The 21,370-nt window shown below is 43.7% G+C and overlaps 1 protein-coding gene across 1 annotated transcript in view; it reads right to left on the bottom strand.

Annotated features, from left to right (window-relative positions):
• The window catches only part of tanc2b (tetratricopeptide repeat, ankyrin repeat and coiled-coil containing 2b), a gene marked incomplete at its 5' end in the record, with an annotated part of 69,254 nt that overhangs the window by 38,919 nt on the left and 8,965 nt on the right, over positions 1-21,370 (bottom strand). The window contains one exon of the mRNA XM_079237514.1: positions 3,975-4,091. Coding sequence (XP_079093640.1) covers positions 3,975-4,091 — 117 coding nt within the window. The remainder of the gene's footprint in view (positions 1-3,974; positions 4,092-21,370) is intronic.

Here is a 21,370-nt window from a genome sequence, read left to right as displayed (position 1 = left end):
GGATATATGGAGCAGGATACGTTCACGAGGGAGGCCTCCAAGGTCACTAAATCCTAGAGCATCCCTGGAGGAAGAATGGAGAAGATGTAGGTAAATGGTATCACTGTTCCGCCGCCCGGAAGGTAATATCGCAGGGGATGGATGAGACGTGCGGCCATTCGAGGGAGGAAAAACTGCGGGTGAACAAAAGCACGAACATCTATCCACTGGCCCTTTATGTATAAATATATATAGGGGTGTGTGTGTGTGTGTGTTGTCTGGGCATGGAGGCAGTGAAGTCTCCCCACTTGACAGACTGGGAGCAGCAAGCAGTGAATACATTATCACTGATTAGTCAACTGCTCCTGGGGGGTTTGCGGCCGTGACCGTGATCTCTTTCCGCCTCTGTGCGAGTGTCTGTCTGCGTCCTTTTCACTCATCTCTTTGTTCCCTTCTCTCCCTCCGTCTGCCTGTACCATATCTGTTGAGTTCCTTTCTTTCCGTTTCCCTTCTCAGCGCCGTACGAGCGCCAGCCAGCTGTTGGACAACCCTGTGCAAGGGGCGAGCAGTCTGTGCTTTTTTTACGAAAAAAGAAATGTATGTGGGAGAAAACTCTCTAATCTGGACGCTGGAGGTCACAGTGACTCCCCTGAGCTAAACATAGGCAAACCTGTTGTGTCCTTAAACGCCACACACACTCCAAAAACAACCCTACGATGTATTTAAACGTACCGCTCAGACCCAGCTACTATCACAGGCTGTCAAATACAATTTAAAAAGGTTAAAAAAACATCCGTTTCCAATGCTAACGAGCTCCTATCAAAGGGGAAATGTGCGTTGCCATATTGTGTGGCGGTGGTATGTTTTTCATTTCTTTCCATTTATAGCGCTTTTTGTTCTTAAAATACACGATATGACAATCACACGCAGTACATCTCACGGACGCCACTGAAGACAAAAAACACAGAGATCGCTTCAAAGCTACGTGGCGGCATCACTAACATAACGCCCGCCGAAAAAAAGAGGATAATTCGCTTGTCATCATGTTTTTTAATGAAAAAACTTTAAGATGGGAAGAAAGAAAAAAAACGGCATAAAACACATTTCTTATTTTTCTAAATCATCCCCTACCAACACACACACACACACACACACACCCCTCTACCATTGGATTCCTGAGCTGCGAAAGGAGACAGATGGTTGCCATGGCAACTATCTTTGTGCACAGCCAGGAATTTGTTTCTGTGCGAGCGCATCTGTTTCTCCCCGGTCGTCCACAGATCTGCCCTCGCGCACATGAGGGAGGGAGAGAGGGAGGCAGGGAGGGAGGGAGGGAGGGAGGGAGGGAGGGAGTGCTGCAGGCCGGGGGACCGGACGGTATTAATAGGTCCGGGGCTGCAGGTGAGATGGCACATACCATGTGGCGGGGCGGCTCTTATTTCACCTACACCTGGCCACTTTACCTTTTCCCTTCAGCAGGTCCACAGAGAGCACATACAAATTTACAAACGACGACTAGAATCCCCAAAAGCAACAACCCGCGCTTATTTATAGAAAAGGTAAAATAGATGGGAGGCTCAGAGAAGAGGTGGCGCATCTGTATGTGAGAGGTGAAAATGAACTCACACAAGAGCTGTTGACAAGCGGAAGGCGACGGTAAGCAGGTAGATTCACACCTATTTCAGAAAACACCAGTACCGGTGAGCGCACACGTACAGATGGGCGCGCACCGGAAAACACATCAAAGGCTGGAAAGCTAATCGAGAGATCGGAGGAATGAATTTCACATTCCTGCGTGATCATATCTATGCCACAGAAATTGAGGTTTTATACATGAAGGCACGACCAGCATGCCGGGGTAGTCGATGATATACAGTACACGTATACACCATTAGACCATCATCACACATTTACTACATGGTTTGTATCCTGAGTGCATTTACAATGAGCAGGACTGCTTTGTATTGGATGTGTATTTGAATAAAGTGTCTAATTTTCTAGAATAACCAAAATACACATCTAGTTATTTCATGAACAGTATCTCCATTGTTTTTCCACAACACTTTACAAACCTGTCTTGAACACATTTTGTCTTTAGCTTTTCCTTTGTAATTATTGCTTGCTCATTTAGTTTATTTAACTTTCTTAATACACCTCTGGCCTTGTCTTTTGCTTATCTTTTATATTCATGGCGTGTTGTGTTTAATACATTTGATTGATATCATGGTTATATTACCATTTCGTTCTGTATGGCACTCAGAGCTCCCCAAATCCATGACCTTAAATTCCATGTTTTTTGCCCGCTGCAGTTCACATATTCGCATATATTTCGTCTGCGTAGATGGAGACATTGTTTCCAATTCGACCAATGAAATCGCACATTAAACAGCATGTAAAAACCCTGAAAATGTCCCTTTGGTCTGTTTGGATGTTGATGTGGTCCTAACGCCTCAATACCGCTGCTTACGCCTGCAAACTGCTGTCAATCAAGCACAGACACGCCCCGGTAGTGGCTTCTTTCTTCATATTTAAACGAACTGCAGAAAAGGATGACTAAGCATGCTTTCATTTGGACTTTAACTCAACTCAAAGGCAACTCCATATGAATACTATGATACACCATGATAAGAGGATTTTATCCGTATGCGCCCACAACTAGTCCGGGAAGTTCCTGTCAGGAGTTTGAGCTCTTACATCATTATAAAAAGCTTTCACTCTGATGATATAAGGAGGACGGCTTGTGGTGAACTTTACAAGCCGTCCCACAAAGATATTCACAAACCAAATTTAAGAGACCGCAAATCTCTTTGTGGGCCGTTAAAAAAAAAAAAAAACAGCCAGCACCTGACGTGCTCCCGGATGTTGGCGGCAGAGTGCCGACTGGCGTGCGATCAGATGTTTAAGTCATCGCCCTTGTTAAGAGCTCAGATGTCCATCTGTCCACCTGAGGACGGCGCGAGTCCTCACCCCGGAAAACTCATCTCATCCCTCCTGGTTCCTCTCCAGCTCGAGTTGTTATTGCACAGACAGAGAATTCCTTGTTGCAATCAACGGTTTTCCTGCCTCAGCGGTGCCGGAGAGATTACCATCTCAGCCCTGAAATGTCACATCTGCAGTGGCTCTTAGCAGCTCATCCCAGCTGATCGCTTATTTCACAGTCCATTTCACAGGTGTGATGCAAAATAAAGCCAGGCACGACAGTTTTTTTCAACAGCGAGCCAGGTACTAGAGCTAAAGGGTCTTACCGAACACACTATTTAGACGTATATACAAATAAATACTAGTATATTCTAGTACCTACTTAAAGCTCCCATTGAGCAGAGGCTCAGCAGAAGAGGCTGGCAGACGGAAAAGGCTGGAAGCACTCTTTCGACCATTTTTTCCTCTCTAAGTTTACAAATGTAAAGTCCCGAGACCTCCCATCGCTACCGCTCGCACGTCTTTATCCGGCCCCGAGGTGCTGCGGCATCGTCCCGCTCTGCCGAGAAGTCCTTACAGCCACCGGAGGTCGAGCCAACAAGACAGGTCAGGAAGCTAATGCTTGCACTTCTCAGTGGCCACAGGGAAGAGGAGCGGCGAGATGAGAAAGCAGATATACCAGAATCGAATCTCAGCAGAGCAACTGTCCTCGAGTGACCTGCTGTACCGCGGCGAGGAGGAGGGGAGCGACGCGGGGGAGAGTACTAGTAGAGAGGGCAGGAGGAAAGCTGGACTGTCCACAGGATTACAGAGCAACAGCCGACTGCAAAGTTAACAGAAAAGCAGCGGAGGCACCTAAACAAGAGTGAGGGAGCAGCGAGGGAGGATTAAAGCGACAGCGAGGAGAGGGAGGAGGATGAAGCTATTCCATTAACGACCTTTTGCAATGTTTTTCGTAAAAAAAAAACTCTCCCGATATCTCTGAATCTCTCTCTCTACCGCATTCAGGAAGACAGGAACCAACATGCAGAAAAGTAACACGACCGAAATGAGGGATGAGCTGGCCAATAACTTACCAGGGCAGTATGTGTCCAGGTCTGGATTCTTGGCAGTGGTGGAGGTGTGTGTAGGGGAGCCAAGCTCTGATTGTGGAATGCGAGGGCTCTCCACAAACTTTGCTTTCCGCAGAGGGGCTGGGAGCAGAGAGCGCACACACATATAGAGAAAGGAGAGGACGACATGCACACACACACACACACACAGAGAGAAACACACACACACACACATATATACACAGATCAGGGAGATGGAAGAAGACAAGAAAGAGAGGAGTGACAGGGACAGGACAGAGAGGGAGAAAGATAGAGAGCTTATGAATTTGAGGCAGCACACTGATAACATGACTGAAACATCCTGAAGGCTTTCTGAGGCGGCTTTGTGTTTCCCTTGGGTCGAATAAAGCTAAAGTAAACAAGCAGCGTGGGCCATCGGAACCTCAACCGGCCACTGAAATGTGGAAATTATCACCACACTTCTTCTGTAGAGGCCTTTCATTTCATGGACCTTTCAGCTGAAAAGACGGATTGTGTAAAAAAAAAAAAAAAAGAGAGAAAGAAATTGTTGTGTCTGTTTGTCCGGCGTCATAATCACACCAAGAATGCAAATGAGATCCATTTTTGGAATGTTCTCTCGCCTCGACTCGAGCACGAAGTCTGAGACATCAAACGAGTCCCTTCGACGAGAGAGAGAGAGAAAGAGAGCGCTGAAAAGCCGGGGGTGGTGGTTGTGACACGATCTTTTTCTGGGTTCTTGGTCACGGTGCGGGGAACCGTAAGCGCTGCTGCCCAAACCGGCTTCTGGCATCACGGGTGCATAAGTTTGAGGGCGACCGGGACACGGACTCACCGCTCAGGGGAGTCTTTGTGAGAGTGAACACTTGAGTGTAAGATTCATTGAATGGCTGGGAAACGTACAGCACAGCAGTTTACAGCAGACATGGTGTGACCTCCAAAGCTTTACTCACATCCAGCCGGTTTCGGGATATCCAACCGTCTTTTCTCTGACTCGAATGACGGCTACGCTTATCGAGTCGGACACAACCCCCGAGTGCGCAAAGGAATTCGGCTAATTTCAACTAAATAGAGTGAATTTGTTATGTTTTCTTCTTCTTGTACTTGTGTGGGCAGTGATCTGAGCATCATTTGTTCTCAATTGGTTAATCTGGTTAAATGAGGGTTTAAAATAGATGATGTACTGTGTCACTGTATGCTGCGACTGTGAAGTCTTCCTACTGTGGGTGAGTGCACATCACCAGAAGCTATACGGTGAACCAGAGGGAGGCGAGCAGGAAGTACCGGGCAGCTGAAACATATGTTCAGGCAACAAGCTCCACTCCACTTTTGTCTGGGGCTTCTGTTACAGCGAATGCCAGTACTGCATATGTGCGTGTGTGTGGCCACTGCATGTACATTACTCATCCTAGTATAAACACTATAGCTGTCGTCTAAATTTAGTGGAATTATCCTTTTCTTAACCTCTAAGCACAGAAACCAACATGTTACCATTTCTGCCTGTTCTGTTTTTTACATTATTATTATTTACATTAGTTTTTTATTTATATTATTACATATTATTATATTATACTTATTATTATACTTATATACTTGCACAATTCCAACAATAAAATTACAAAATAAACAAACATAGATAAATTAATATCACAGTGCAGGAAGAGGCAAAAGGACAACTGGGCTTATTTGAAGCCTCCAGCTATATAATATTAACATTTTACAAAATTACAAACATAAAATGAAATATGCATAAGACAGACAACAAAAAGAAAAAGAAAAAGAAAGAAAAGATTAAAAAAATAATGTTATTTTACTTATTATTTTACTTAACGGCCCAAACCAATATTTGGTCATTTCTACCTGTTCAAACTTTACTTATTTGCAGATGTACATCATCATACTATTTTAAATGGGCACTGAGGCCATGCACTGTATTAGAGTTTAAAAGAGTTAATTTAATGTAGATGTATGAGCAGCAGATACAGAAGTACTTTTTCCAATACACTGATAAACTACTGTAATGTTGAACGGCTCCTAAATGCTTAGGATGAGGTTGAATCTATGTACCTGTTTGCATATGACCATTTTAATCATTTTTCTTGCAGTGAAACTGGTTGAAAACTACACATCCATCCTTATGAATCTGCACAAAAGCAGATTCCATCACTGTCCACTGACTTCAACCCCATTGCCTTCAAAATGTCATATCAAAGACAGCTCTGCCTCGTGCTTAGTGACAGTGACTTCTCTTCCAATGCCGATAATCTAATAGGGTTTAAAGGGCTTTATAATATATATCAGTGGTAGGATTTCTGGAGCCATGAGGGAGCATGTAATCCTTCACTTTATCTGAATGACACTGAGACAGAGCCACGCTTACAGTCGGCACAGCGGTGCTCTGAGCTAAATTGCTCAAGTAAAACAAGCATGTTAGCATTTTCCAACTAGCATCAAACGGAAACGTACAGCTGACGGCTATGTAATTAGCTGTGCAGGTATTTGGGCACAAACCAAAAGTACAGGACAAACATAAGCGTTGATGATGGCGCTACGTTCAAAGTGAAGGGATCATTTATGTGGTTGCATATCATCCTGATGGGGACACATGTGGCAGAAATTTAATGGGAATTAATCCAGTAGCCTGGAGACATTTTACTTATTTTACAACAAGCAGTGACGCTAATGAAAAAAAACAAGATATTCTGCTCACTCAGTCAAACAAACAAAAACTAAATATCCTTGGCGGCGAAAATAAAGAACTCCTTCAGAGCTACCGAGTGTGTGTGTGTGTGTGTGTGTGTGTGTGTGTGTGTGTGTGTGTAAAGTAGATGCGCCCGCTTGCCACACACGGAGTGCGAACACTGTGTTGGTATGGTCTGGAGAGGAACTGCTAATTGACCACGTCTAGGAAGTGAGCCAGCACAGATGCCACAGTGAGAAACTACAGCTGACGGCCAGGAGGACGAAGGGACGGAGTTATTCTGGCCTGGATCAGCTGCCACGAAAGAAACTCCGACACTTCATCATTCTGCCTGACAAACTACTGTTTTGTTTTTTAATTACTTGTTGTATATTTTTGGCAAGAGTTCATTTTCCTTACTATGTTTTTATTTTTTTATTTAAAGTCATTTCAAAATGTCTAAAAAAAAAAAAAAAGTCATTTCAAAACAATGTGCAATGTGAAAAATGAACATCATTATTTAATGAATTTATCTTTTTCATTCATAAGGTTTCAGCAGGCCAATATATGGTACCGTATACATGTGTCAAACATTGTATATCAGACTTTTTATATCGTTTTTTCTCCTAATTTGACTTTCAAAGCATCCCCCTTCTTTCAGAGTTAGTGTCAGTCATTTGAAGACGCTGACGAATCCACAATGAAACAAGACTTTCTGCACAAAGGAATTAAAGAACGTTTGACCTTCAGAAAAAAAAAGAAAAATAGTTTTACCACATACAAAAAAGTACTAGGATACTTCAAAAAACATACTTTTTTACACATTTTGTACAATGGTTCTCTACCCTGTTGCTTTTCCCTTTCTTCTCGGGCAAAGTTCTCATCGTTAATACGCAATACGCGCTCGTTCGCTCGTGCAAAAAGAACCCAAAATTACAACAACACACGCTTTCCCTTTCAAACCACAGTCCTGCCTTTAACTCTGATAAGCCGCTCTTGCACCCGCAGTGACAAGCTTGCAACAGCTTGCACTAGCTTGTTACGAGCTACAAGGAGACTGTGGCGCCCCGAGCTTTCACGTGACGCTGCGCCTGCAAGAGCATCCGCAAACAAAATAAAGAAATCACACCGTGCACGGCAACAGTTTTCACATTTAAAATCTTTTAACAAAGCCGGCCTGGTGCTGAACACCAGTTGACAATGACTATGCAAAGTGACTCAACGCATTTCCCACCCTAGAATATCAGTTTCTGGATGAAACTAGGGTGAAAGGGAGATTATCGTTCCTTTTGTTTGTTTTTTGTCTCCCTGATCTCACCTCTATAAAATGGCGAAGTGAGACTGTGTCTATCGGAGTAAATCCCCTCTACAGCGGCGGCTCCAGGAGACTAAATCCCAGGGACTCCTCTCCTGCAGCTCTGTTGTCAGTGGGTGCCAGGCTGAGGATGGGTGACACCGTGATGGATGGCAGCAGGCAAATCCACTCCTCTAATGAGCTTATGAATAAATATCTCTAGTGCGTGCGTGCAGATGCACGTGGCTGTGAAATGGATTATTTGCAACATGCTCTGGATGCAAGGGTGTGAATATGAATATGCATGTGTGCATGTATTCAAGTGTACATGTGAGATTAGAGGGAGAACAGGGAGGGTGGTGGGGGGAGGCAGAGAGAGAGAGAGAGATCGGCGACAATGGACAGTTTGAACATTTTTAAAAAGGAAGCTGATCTCTATTCCCAAGGTAGTTGGCGTGTACACACAGCCTTTGGTGAAATCATAAGCGAGAGAGCAAGCGAGTCAATATTGTGACTTAAAAAAAAAAATCACGTGCGCAAGGGTGCTGTGCTTATGAAAGAGGGAGCGCTTCTTTCCAACGCGACCGACGGTTCCCCCGTGGACGCAAACCTGCGCTTTACAGAAACATAATGACGAGATCTGAATATGAATTAGCGGCTCTAACAAAGCGATGCACAGTTTCTCCTTCGCCAGTCAAAGGTGACGTTTCTGTGTCTGAACCGCCGTCTCAGCTTCATACGACCTCAGACGCCCACGCACACGCGCGCGTTGATGACATGCGTCGCCCGGCTGTCTGCAACCAAAGCGCAGCTTTTACAGAAACAGCGCATGCGGCCCTGGTCACTATGGCAACAGCAAGAGCACGGGGAAACGACCGGTCTTGTCCACCTTCGTCTGAGGTGGTGTTGAACGCAGGGGAGGGAGGAGGATGTTTACACCGACGCGAAAAGCTTCAAGGTCCCAATACGTTTGCTCTAAAAATGTATTCAAACAGCGTCTTTGTATCGGTTCGGTCTTCCCTCCTCGCCTCCATTCAAGGAACTCGGCTTTCAACATATACAAGCTGCAGCGACTGATGCTCTGGTCCTTTGTGCCGCGGCTGAGTACCGTCAGCTGGGCTTCTTTGACATAGGTTTATTCTTCAGGTATAGCCTGAGTGACGTTTTTCAATCAATATCACATCCTTTTTAAGGATATCTTCATATTTATTGTGATGTGGCTAATATATAAAATGCTGTTATGCTTTACATTCGACTCAACTCTTCACAAACATACATGTATCATATTTTAAGATGGGGGATTACGATTAAAATCATCATTCTTCATGCGTTTTAATCTGTTTGGTGAGACAGCTAAATATATTGAAACTCATCTCACTCTACGGTGTCCTACTCATTTTTTAAATCGTTTCACCTCCATGCATTGATGTGCTCAGAGCACTGGGATCCCCTGACAGTAGAAAATAACATCATGCTACTGAGTGGGATCATGTATAAAGAAAACAGAAAAGGACCAAGGACAGTTCCTTGAGGAACGCCATCTTCAGTATAAAGACACGCACGCATTTCTCAAGTCATTAAAATTGTCATTATTAAGGGTTTCAAACACTAAGACAGCCACAATGATTATCAGTTCCTGTATTGATTTGCACACGAAAAAGAACACTAACAAAACAGCATAAAAAGTATGCACGAGAGGCCAAACAAATCTCAGACCAAACAATCGGTGGTCCCGTTGCATTGTGGATAATGTAATTCCCAGATTTTGAAGAAGAAAAAAAGACAATCTGTGTATTCCAACGCCCATACTACCGTACTATACAGTATGCCAGAACAAATATTTTGTACGTCCCATTATGTATAATTATGTCGGATGCAGTGTGCCAAAAATACCAGGATGTTCTTTTACTTCCGGTCGCATTTTAAAATAAATCGGTGGAGTACTCTTTTAATACATTATAGAAAAACCACAGATGCGGCTGATAATTAACGCGGATCTTCAGACGTGCTGTTTCACTTTAATTTTACCAGTCTTAACGTATGGCCCAGAGGCTCGTTCCCAGTGTGCGTATCGTAATCTGGCTCACGGGTGATTTTGTGCGTTACTCTTGTTGACTTGTTGAACAATATAATGCAGACCAGATGTTGCTGCGCTGTTCAGTCACGGCTTCGAAGCAGAGGCAGCAAGTGCAAGTCCATTAGCCAGACGGCCTCTCCCTCTTTTATATGCTTCATGTGTGCAAAGTCTGTCTGCTGAGCACACACACACAGCCACGCATACACACACACACACTCACACACACACATATCTATCATTTCAACCTTGGGAGGATTAGCAGAGCAAGGTGAGGCACAGGCGGAATTTTAAAGAGGGCGGAGGGAGGGGCTGAATTTCTAAGAACGCTCATTAGCCGAGCTCTTCCAACCCCCCCAAAAACTCTTAATTCAACGTTTCACATAACCTTATTTGGGGGCCTGGATTAGACCGATGGCACAAAACCAAAGTGACATCGAAACCACATCAACAAAGGAGGACATTAATCTATGCAGGAGGAGATTTTCTTGAAGGTATTCTGCACCGTTCATCCAAAATTACATTGATTTCTCGCAAAACATGAATCCGTGTGCAGCCATCTGGAAAGTGAAAATACCTCGACAGAGTGGACATAGTTAGTAATCCTCACACAGTCTGATATTAGGTTAAGCCCGAAATCAAATGACCAAACATGACGCGGCTTTTTTCTTATCTGACAAAACCATCCTCCTTAAAAGCAGAGTTTCTATTTCTATACTGTTATTGTCAGGGTAGCCTAAGGCATATTACTACTATTTGTGTCTGATTTTCATTGTTTGTAAGGCCATATAATCAAGTGTGTCTTATTTGCTCTGAGCAGCCTTCTTTGCATCGTTTCATCTCTGCTCTAAATCCCTGTTGTGTACATATACGTACTGGCGTCCATACTGCAGGCTTTCTGTGCAGCTGTCCACTCTCGTGAGCAAACCCTTCATTCCTGAAGGACTCGGCCTCCATGACTCAGCTGCTGAGACATCGCGGCCATTGTTACCGCCGAGCGGTTCGGCCGCCGTCAACTTCCTTATGGTTTCTCTTCTTTAGTGGCGGGGTGACACACAGAAGTGTGACCGTGACGGACCAGGGCGATATGACACGATTGCCCTTCAACGTGTCCCATAATTGAAAAAATATTCAATTATGGGACGATGAATTGTGTGCCATGTTCAGTCTATCTCTTTTTCTTTTGCAATGCATTGTTGTAGCATATCAAAATAAAAGAGGAACATCACGCTGGCATATGTCTGATTTTCTGCTATTGTGGTTATATAAATATAATTTATGATACAGTTAAATTGCTGCGAGAGCGCTCCGGTAACACGTAGGTGCAAAGAAAACTCTTTCCGTTGTGAGCAATCAACCCTCAATCATCGAGTCTTTGGTAAAGGCAACGAAGTATAAACTTGACAGAGACTGAACGACGGCATTTACTAAAAGCTGATTGTCTGATATCAGCTAGTCCTTGTGTAAAACAGCGCTTATACTGTACATTATGGTAACTTTATAGCTACTTATGATATATATTTATATCTATGTGCATCTCTTTCAACAACTTTTTAGTTTCTCTTTTGGGAATTTCAATAATGGACCGTAAACCTTTCCCATAGCTCAGCGGTAGTCCCGGGAGGCCTGCTCTCCTGATCAGCAGGCTGTAAAGTTGAAATACGATACAACTTTAAGAAAGCCAGACAAACATAATTGTCAAGGACACCACTTGATACAGAGGCCTAATAATAGCACGGCTGCCTTGACCTCCGTCCCAGATTGAGAGCAGCCTTTTTACCCAGGGATATTTATAACCCGTCGGCTGCACTCAATTTAAAAAGGGCCACGCCCTCGCCATTGAGAAAAGTGGGACGAGCTGGATGATTTCCCGTCTGACAGAAGCTGTAATCAATTGTTGCTCCCATGTAATCCCGCCATGACTGAGCAAATACGTTAACAGCAGACAGGCAAGAGTTGAATGGTAATGCTGAGGCCGGTGTCATTGTGCAGTCCTGTGCAGCGGCCTGTAAGGATTTGGATACGCATGGACACACACACACACACAGTAACACACTTCTTTAGGCCCCTGTGTGTGTGTCTCACAGAGAAATTGTTTGCTCAGCTCTCCACCGGCAGCATTCGCAGAAAGCAGTGAGGTGGTATACGTAACCCACTGCTCTGTTTTGTAAGCAAATCATTAGTATCGCTATTTTTAGCACACTGCGGGTTTCTCTGTTCTACTCCACAGCTTTTTTTCCCCAGAAGGTACTGCTAAATATACAGATAAAGCCAAATGTAAGCAAGCAGTACACTGTAAGCGAGACATAGTAATGTCATTTGTAAAGCAGCTCTCATGCAAAGGTGGAGCCTTTTGCTAAATAAAACTATCAGTAACAATGCCATGTCTTGTCTCAATAAAACAGCTAAATATGTTAATATAAATGCTTTAAACACTGGGAATTAAAGAGCAAAACCAAAGGAGAAAAATCCAAAAGGCCTGAAAGATTAAGACTCAGAATACTAATAATAGGACTTAATATTTAAAAATAAATAAAAATACAGAGCAAGTTTGCCATTCTCAGATCAAGAGGCGAGGTATTTCACAAAAGGCAGTCTGAAAAAATGGGAATGTCTAAGAAAGAAGACAATGAAGGACTTCAGTGTCTGTTGATATTTGATATAAAGGAGGTTTCAGGTAATTTAAAGCTTTACAAAACATGTAAAAGAGCTGCGTAGCGCCATAAGCAGTGAGGTATTATGATCTCTGCTTTAAGTATTTGTTAAGATTCTAGCCACAGGAAAAGGTATTCAGCTTTGCTCCTAAGATATCTTGGGAATTAAGATTAAAATCATTCTGAATTCTGTATGCGTTTTAATCTCTTTGGCCAGACAGCTAAATATATTAAAACTCATCCCACTCTGCTGTGTCCATTCAAGAAAAAAGATGTTTTTTTCTTCTTGTTTTTCTCATTTTAAAGTCGTTTCACCTCCATGCATTGATGTGCTCAGAGCACTGGGATCCCCTGACAGCAGTAAATAACAACCGAGTGGGATCATGTATAAAGAAAACAGAAAAGGACCAAGGACGGTTCCTTGAGGAACGCCATCTTCAGTAGAAAGACACTCACCCATTTCTCAAGTCATTCAAATTGTCATTATTAAGGGTTTCAAACACTAAAACAGCCACTTTGTCAGCACCAACAATGATGATCAGTTCCTGTATTGATTTGTACACAAAAAAGAACATCAACAAAACAGCATAAAAAGCCAAAGCCCAAAAGGTTTTAACAGATCTCCCCCAATGTTGATCAAAAAAGATTTTGGAAAGCTTTGAATCTAAAGGACGGATTTATAAGCAAATTCACAGAATTACATTCTTGTGATGTCAAGTAAATTTTAATATTCAGTTCACGACACAATGTCACTATTATCATTACAGTAATTATTATTTTTTTGCTTGATAACCTCTAATCTGAAACTTTTGTAATGCGCCTTCATTTAGAAGGCAAGTTGCACGATTAAAAACCGTTTCCTTCAGAAGTTTTTTAAGAAAGAGAGATTACAGATGGGCCTGTAATTGCTAAGGTCGGCACTGTCTGGGTTGCATTTCTTGAGCAGAGGGCATGCGGTGGCTGTTTAGACAGCTTTGGGGTAAGATTTCTAATTGCAGGTTGTTACCTGGCGTAGACTCTGGAAGCTGATTTTAAAGAGCCTGGTCGGAGGGGGATCAAGAGCACGACTTCATTTTGCTAATGGCGGCACTAGCTGTGTCCTCTGGCATCACAATAAAAGATTGTAATTCTAGATCCCAGGGAGTTGTTACAGAGTTGGCAACACTGGCTCTCTCGATGACTCATCCAACTTCTTATCCAACTTCTTCACATTTGAGAAGTGTCTGTAAAGGACACAGAATTAGGAGACATTCATGGTGGAAAAGGCGAGAGATGCTGGGTCACCTGATTGCCCGGAGACAACTGAGCGCTGCAGGGATGACGCACTTTTCTAGGCCAACCTGTAAATTAGCATCGCACTGGCTCCCCTCGACAGAAAGCCAATGAGATTTTGGATTATTGTGGAAAAGAAAAAGCAATGATATAGTTTAAACTATACGACGATTGCATGACTTCTCGCCATCTCCACTAAGCTGAAAGTGGACGAGTCAGCGTTTCCTTTAGCTCACTTGTTAGCAATCGTCTTTTTTAAGACACGTAAAAGCTTCAAAATTCAAGAGAGGTGTTTCCTGACTCGATAAAGGTCTCTTAACCACAGACTTTGAGATGAGTACGTAGTTTTAGGACTCGTTCCTGCAGCGCTCTGTGGCAGAACATGACGCGACACCCTCCGACTAGCTCCCCACAATTTAAATTCATCTTCTAACCTTTTAAACCGACAAACAAAGCGAGGGGATTTTAAAGGACAGTGGTGTCCAACGCTTGATTTATACCACCCCCCACCCCCTCAACCCACGCCCGCCAATAGGGCCACTCAGCCGGCTGCTTGTAATCAAGATTGAGTGGTGGAAAAGGCCTCCAGCTGCATCAGAAATCCAGACGCTATAATGTCACAAACCGGAGAATACAGCGTATAATCCACTGGTTAGCAAATTAACATCACAGTAATAGTCAGCGCATTGAATATTAGTCCAGCTAGAGCTCCATTTCTAAAAAACTGAAAGGTAGGTTGGCTTTTAGGCAGTCTGTCATATTTATTTCATAACTTGTCTGAGGCTCACAAGCCATTTGTCTGACACACGTTCAAGAGGTGGCATGGCAGAAAAATTGAGCAATTATATAAATCAATATCACTCTGATCCACTGCAGAGGATGGGAGGCTTAATTTGGCTGGTTTTCAGGAAAGTGGGGCACATCAGCTGAGGAGCCCGGCGACACGAGAGCTGGGTTTAACCGACTTTTTTCTGCGAGTACATGTGAGAACATATGACGTACCTGAGGAAACAGGGATGAGAACAACCTGAGGAAACACACTATGACAGGCACATCAAGCTACATCGTGGCACACGCTTACACTAGATATTCTCACAATGTGCAGCGTTTATATTCTATACCAGTGTTAAACAAGGCTTTATATTTCTGTGCCGGTTGAATTGCTCTCTTCACGGTCTCTTTGAATAACAACTTCTTGCCAGACAATGATCCTCGTCAGCTGAAGCGTCTAAAGATGGGGAGAAATAACACAGAAATCCTCGTGTCATAACCATGAAGGGATGCTGTACATCACCGTGGATGAGAGCTCATTCCCGCTGCTCCATCAGATTCAAATAACCCCGCGTGGGATCTTTAAAAGCAAAGGAAACGCTCTTCCCACCTTGGACAACTCTCAACGTGGCCATTCATCCGCTCCCGGAAATTGAAGTTCTTAGCGTCGTTGCGTGCCCGGCGCATCCTGAGTGACAGCTGACAAAGTAAGCTCATCAAAGCGCTCTCCGGGTGTCGATACTAAGTGGTGTGAAAACTGGGCGCCTCATCAAAAAACATTCACCTGAGACCGGCAATAGCAGCTGCTGATGAGGTGCTTGCGTTTTTGCTGGCAGACATTGTTATTGAGACATTTTGTTCTGTTCACACATCAGCTAGCAGTCCCCCGGGGGATCAGGTAGGGGGGCGGGCGGCCTGCAGCACTGGAACTGGAAGGAGGAACCACTTCCCCCCACCGGCACATGACGCTGGTACACAACAACAAGCCGGGAGGGCGAACTATTCCCCACCAACTTCATGTACCCATGTACGCAACTGCTTTCGCTACATGTGACGCTGTGCTCTGGCAGCAAAAGTGAGACACACAACAACAAGAACAAGCACCATTAGCCGCCCACAGCTTGTGCTTAGACACGCATAGTCCAACAGACACACACACACACACACACACTCAAAGACAATTGAATGCTCACCCACGCTGACGCATGAAACCGAGCAGCTCGCCACGGAAAAAAAAAAAACACTTATCTCACTCTGGTTGATTCACAGGTCCTCGAACCTACGTTGTCATTAGAGTGCAGCCCCCTTTGACAAATGCATCACGGAGAGAAATCACTTTCCTGCGCTCCTCCTCCTCCTCCTCAGCCCCGATGTCTGCATTCGAACCAGCGGCCCTGACACCAGCCAGCTCCCAAGCAGCTGTGGGCGCAAGACAGACCCGGGCCGAGGCAAAGGTGGAGCAGCAGGTGAAGAGGGGTGGGTGGGTGATTGGGGGATGGACGGGTTTTTGCGGGCGCAGGAGGAGGAATGAAACAAGCAAACAAGAGGGTGTGGCGGCGCTCACCATTCTCAAACCAGATCTGGCATTCCTGAAGGCTGGAGTACGGCACCAGTTCCCCTCCCTCTCCCTCCTCCTGCAGCGACACGAGCAGTCCTTCCTCCCTGAGTGATGACCAGTTCATCAAAAATAAGCCGGAAAAGAAAAAGAGAAAACCACGGGGGGAGAAAAGGAAAAAGAAGAAGAAATAGAAGAAAAAAACACCTGCAGCCGAGCAGGAGAGGATGAATGCGGAAGAAACGGAAGCTCTCTCTCTCTCTCTCTCTCCCCTCTTGTTTCCTAACGGAGGAAATCTCCACAGGTTTCAGTGCTGATGCTGCCCGCTCGGTTCAGTCGCAGTAAATGATACAGAGCTGGGGCGAGAGATGTGGCGCCGACGGGCGGAGCGAGAGGAGGAGGCGAGAGGAAAAGGGGGAGGGAGGAAGAGGGAAGGAGGAAGGAAGAGAGCGCAGCAGTCACTGTGTCACTGGGGGACACAGAGGTGACACCTTTTATGATGGGAGTCGCAGGTGACAGGTGACCGAAAAACCTTCGCAGAAGATGACAAAAAGAAAAATTCACAGTATCAAAAACGGCTCCCTGGGATTTTTTTTTTTTTTTTTTGCCGCGAAGGAGCCCCGCATTAGCGCTTAGCGTGTTATGTATAGATGTGAGAGGCGCGCACTCTCACTATAGGAACAGGAGCTCCAGGTCTCCAACAGATGAATGGTGCAGTGCTGCTGTTGTCATGGCAACCGCAGAGCGCAAAAAAAAAGGAGGGGGAGGAAAAAAGGGTGGGTATTGAGGGAGGGAAAGGAGGGAGGGTGTTATTAAAGGGACACAGTTTTTCTTTTGCCGTGCGTGGACGCAGCTTTGGGGACACATGAGATCCCAAGAGAAGAAAAACATAAACGAGAGGTACTACTTGATAGGAACAAGGGTTTTAATACGGCCTTTTCCTCTCGGGCTCAGGCCTCCCCTGCGTGTCCTTGTTTTACCCTTCAAACTGTATTTGTACAGCTGCAGCCATGTTTTTACGGCGATGTAAAGGGTTCAAGCCCCAGGCCCGAGAGTTTACTGTGTATTGCTTTTGTTGCGGGTTCATATCCGTCAGGCGGTAAACCCGCTGTTTTCTAAGTGTCTGTTATTCATCTCCTACAGTCACACTTATTTCCCCAGTGTGACATGTCCAACGGTAACAGGGCTACAGTAACAGGTCAACCTCTGGATAATCAGTGATTGTTTATTTCCGGGGGAAAAAAAGAATGATTTACAAGTGATGCCTATTGTAGGCTCGTTGCATATTGTCAACAAGATGCAACATATTCCTGTGAGATGTGACAAGTGGGGGTGGTTGATCACATGCCTGGCTTCAACTGGAAGACACTGTGATGATTAAAGTGAGGTTGCGTAAGTGTGTGTGTGAGAAACAGAAGTATTAGGACGCATTTAGACTTTGTTGCTAACTCGTGTTTATTGTTAATAAAAAAACTAAATAAATATATTTTTTATTACATTTGAACAGTGTGGATTTCTTGGATCCTTTTGGTCCATCTACAATATTTTTCTTTAATTAAACATTGTGACATTTCTTTACAGTCTTAATCCATTTGTCAAGTATTAACTGAACCATTACTACAGTAATTACAGTATACCCAATTTAATTTGAACAAAAAGGGATCTAGAATTCTGCTCACTAAGAGGATTTTAGAGAATATCTTTAAAATATAAAGGCTCCAGCCGGCAGCCAGTTAGCTTAGCTTAGCACACAGACTGGAAACAGCTCGCCTGGCTCTGTCCAACATTTAAACAAAATCTACCTCACCTCAATAACTCACTATTAACCATGTTACAGTTTTTCTTGTTTGTTTAATCTGCATATAGACAGATATAAGAGGTGCTTGTCGGCATTGGACAAAGCCAGGTTAGCCATTTCCTCCTTCCTATTTCCTGTTTAGATGCTAAGCTAAGCTAACTGGCTACAGTTTGTCGCTTCATATTTACTTTACAGATACAAGAGCGTGACAACATATCAATATTATATTGATTTAGTGATATGAGTGACTTATTTTCCTGGCAGAATTTGTGATGTAATGTTCCAAACTTTCCAGTTATTTTACCCACTTAATCATTATAGCCACATTGCCGACCATTATCTAAAATCTCACTGATTAAATACTTTGTGAAAACACCATCAGTCAACCTCACGATATTGTGGCAACATCACTATCGAGGTATTGTATATCTGATTTTCTCCTCATCAGATATAAAAAGAGTGGAGTTTTCTTTTAGAAACTCTTGCAATGTAACAGCTCTTTGTTTTTCCCCTTCTGCGCCAGCCTTTAACAATCATGTCAGCAGAACTTAATAAACTGAAACAAATGACAGAAACGGATATGAATGAATTCCCTCAAGTAACTTCAGGATTGACACGTGACGGTAAAAGAACTGATGTTTGCGCTTAATGAAGAAAGGGTAGGTAGATATGCTACGATACGACAGAACGACAAGAGTTTCTGTCACAGCACTTAATCCATCTGGTTCGTTAGAGCTCCTCCAGTGGGCAACATGCTGCCATTTCAATTACTCCTTCCTTTACTTAACCTTCCACTCTTTATTTTTCACCTGTGACAGCGGAGCTGAAAAAATGTCACATTTCCTTTCAGTGGAACAAATTATTTGGAGGGTCCGCGAAGGCTGGGACCGTCACAGCGAGAGATAATGACAATAATTGAAGAACGATTTCCTTAATGTGTGAGGAGATTGAGGAGATTGAGGAGAGCTCCAAATGTCGGCGTTCATGTCGAAAATGTGTCGAGGATGCCGGGGGCGGTGCGTAAAAACGCCGGTTGTCCCAAATGTCAGACCTCCTCTCAAAAATACAGCGAGAGGATGAGATGCATCACGAGGTGTGGCTGCAGGTTTGTGATGGAGGACTTGAAGGAAAAGTCCACGTTTCACATTAAGATGTCCAGAAACCAGGAAATCCACTCATACATGCTCTTATGAAACATGCAGGACAGACGCATGTCTTTGTTTACATGACGTAGAGACTGTTGGGTGTTTGCGTTGTGTTGATGTTTAATCTTTTAAGCAGTTTAGTTGGCAACGGAGCCCTCACCTGGTTTTAAAGATTTTACAAATGAATCGTGCATCGTTATGAATTAAAATACCCAAAAGCATTTTAAGCAGTTAAAAGCAGCTGCAGGATATAAATGCTGCTAATTCAATGCATCAAACATAAGAAACCAGTAATAGATATACTAATATATCTCAATTTAATGGGGTGATTCCTTATCATGAATACTTTTACCTTTGATATATTTTGCTTACAATACATCTGCACTTTTACGTAGGTGCTAATCCTTAAAGTGCTGAGAAGAAATAGACGAAATCTGCAATTCCATGACAACTGGGGGAACTCCATCTCCTCCTGAAGACCACGTGATCACACAAGACTAAATAAAGAAGCAAACCTTCACACTTTACCCACACATTCAGAAGCTGAAACTAGTGAATGTTAGATTTTGTATAAACAAATTGTACGTCTCCCGTTCAGCATTAAAGTTGCAGTTTACATCCGTGTCGCTACAAAATGTCCTCCTCTCATCATTTGTATCCTGTGTTAGACATTGTGTTTAATTGCCATAATTAACATATATGAGTTCTTGAGTTATGGCAAAACGAAAATGTTGGGGAGGTCACAAAGACGTTTGTCCACCAAATTCTAATCAGGTCATCATTGAGTCCAAATTTTAAGGAGTTCCCTCCAGCGTTCTTGAGATATCGTGGACCGGACAGACAAACGGACGGACGTACAGACAACCGGAAACATAAAAAAACGCTTATAGTTTTACCTTCCTTTTCCCACATATTGATATAATATCCATACATTCCCAGATGCCTCCTTTTGATCCCAAAATAATTTGCCAGAGCGCGAGTTTCAGCTGTGGAGTTTAAGACGGAATACAAATCTTATTATAGTCCATTGTATCTGTGCAAGAAATAAGCCAACAAGTGATCCTGTCATCTTCATTTGGGCACAAACAACGACACAGGCCCAGAAAAAGGCCGTTTTAAAAGTGGATCCCTTAAGAGCTCCCACACAATGAGCTGCAAAACCTGACTAAGCAGTTCTGCACACTGTGCCTTGTTAATCCTGATCGTCCACATCGCCGCCGAGCATCATTCTGCGTGCGACCATTTAGAAGCTAGCTCGCTGTAGTGCAGCGCCACTTATTCACATACCGCTCTCCACTACTGTGAGCGCCACAGACACAATAGATTTCATATACTCATATTACTTACTGTGATAAGTGCAGCACGAGTGGGAGAAAAAAAAATAGCTGGTATAATTAAATCAAGTAGATTCTCAGGTTTTAAGGCCAAATGCAATTTCCCACTGTTATGTGGCGATCCATGGGGAGAGAGTAATTGTATTGATTGCTGCCATTAATTAGGGCAAAGCAGTGTAATCTGGGGAAAGATGTTGAAATAATACCCTTTAAATGTTTCGGAGTGGATCGGGGCCAATCAATCAGCCGGGGCGAGGTCTCGGCGAGCCTGATACTCGAGTGAGGTGTTTATTAAGGAACAAACGAGCAATCAGTGATTACAACTCACAACAATCATCCACGGAGATATCGCCGTGAGAATGAGCAATCATGGCCACTCATAGTCTTAGATAACAGCAGACTAAAAACAGAGAATGTAAACACGGCAGTGGGAGGTGGGGGTTGTCAAAAATGCATGACGGTGGAGGAATGTTGCATATCTGAAACATGCTCTGCTGAGAAGAACATATGTTTTAATGAGCGCACAGCAGGCGGGAGTCATTATATCAGCGTTTGGAAAAATGGAACATTTCCATTGAGAAATTGCAATTGTGTAAAAATCACAATATTTACCGGCATGCTGTGCAGGATTTGTTTGTTACCATTTGTAAACACAACATTCAAAAGAGAAGCCAATGCAGAGGTGTCTTAAACTTGTATTCTCTCAACTGACTCCTCTGGTTGTATAGAAGTCTATGCTTCATGTGTTAAAGCTGCATTCCCTCTACTTACTACCAGGGGGCGACTCCTCTGGTTGTATAGAAGTCTATGAGAAAAAACGACTCT

Source organism: Taurulus bubalis, assembly GCF_910589615.1.
Source record: "Taurulus bubalis genome assembly, chromosome: 2".
Classification (NCBI taxonomy): domain Eukaryota; kingdom Metazoa; phylum Chordata; class Actinopteri; order Perciformes; family Cottidae; genus Taurulus; species Taurulus bubalis.
Note: the sequence above shows the minus strand (reverse complement) of the source record. Positions and strands in the feature narration are given on the sequence as shown.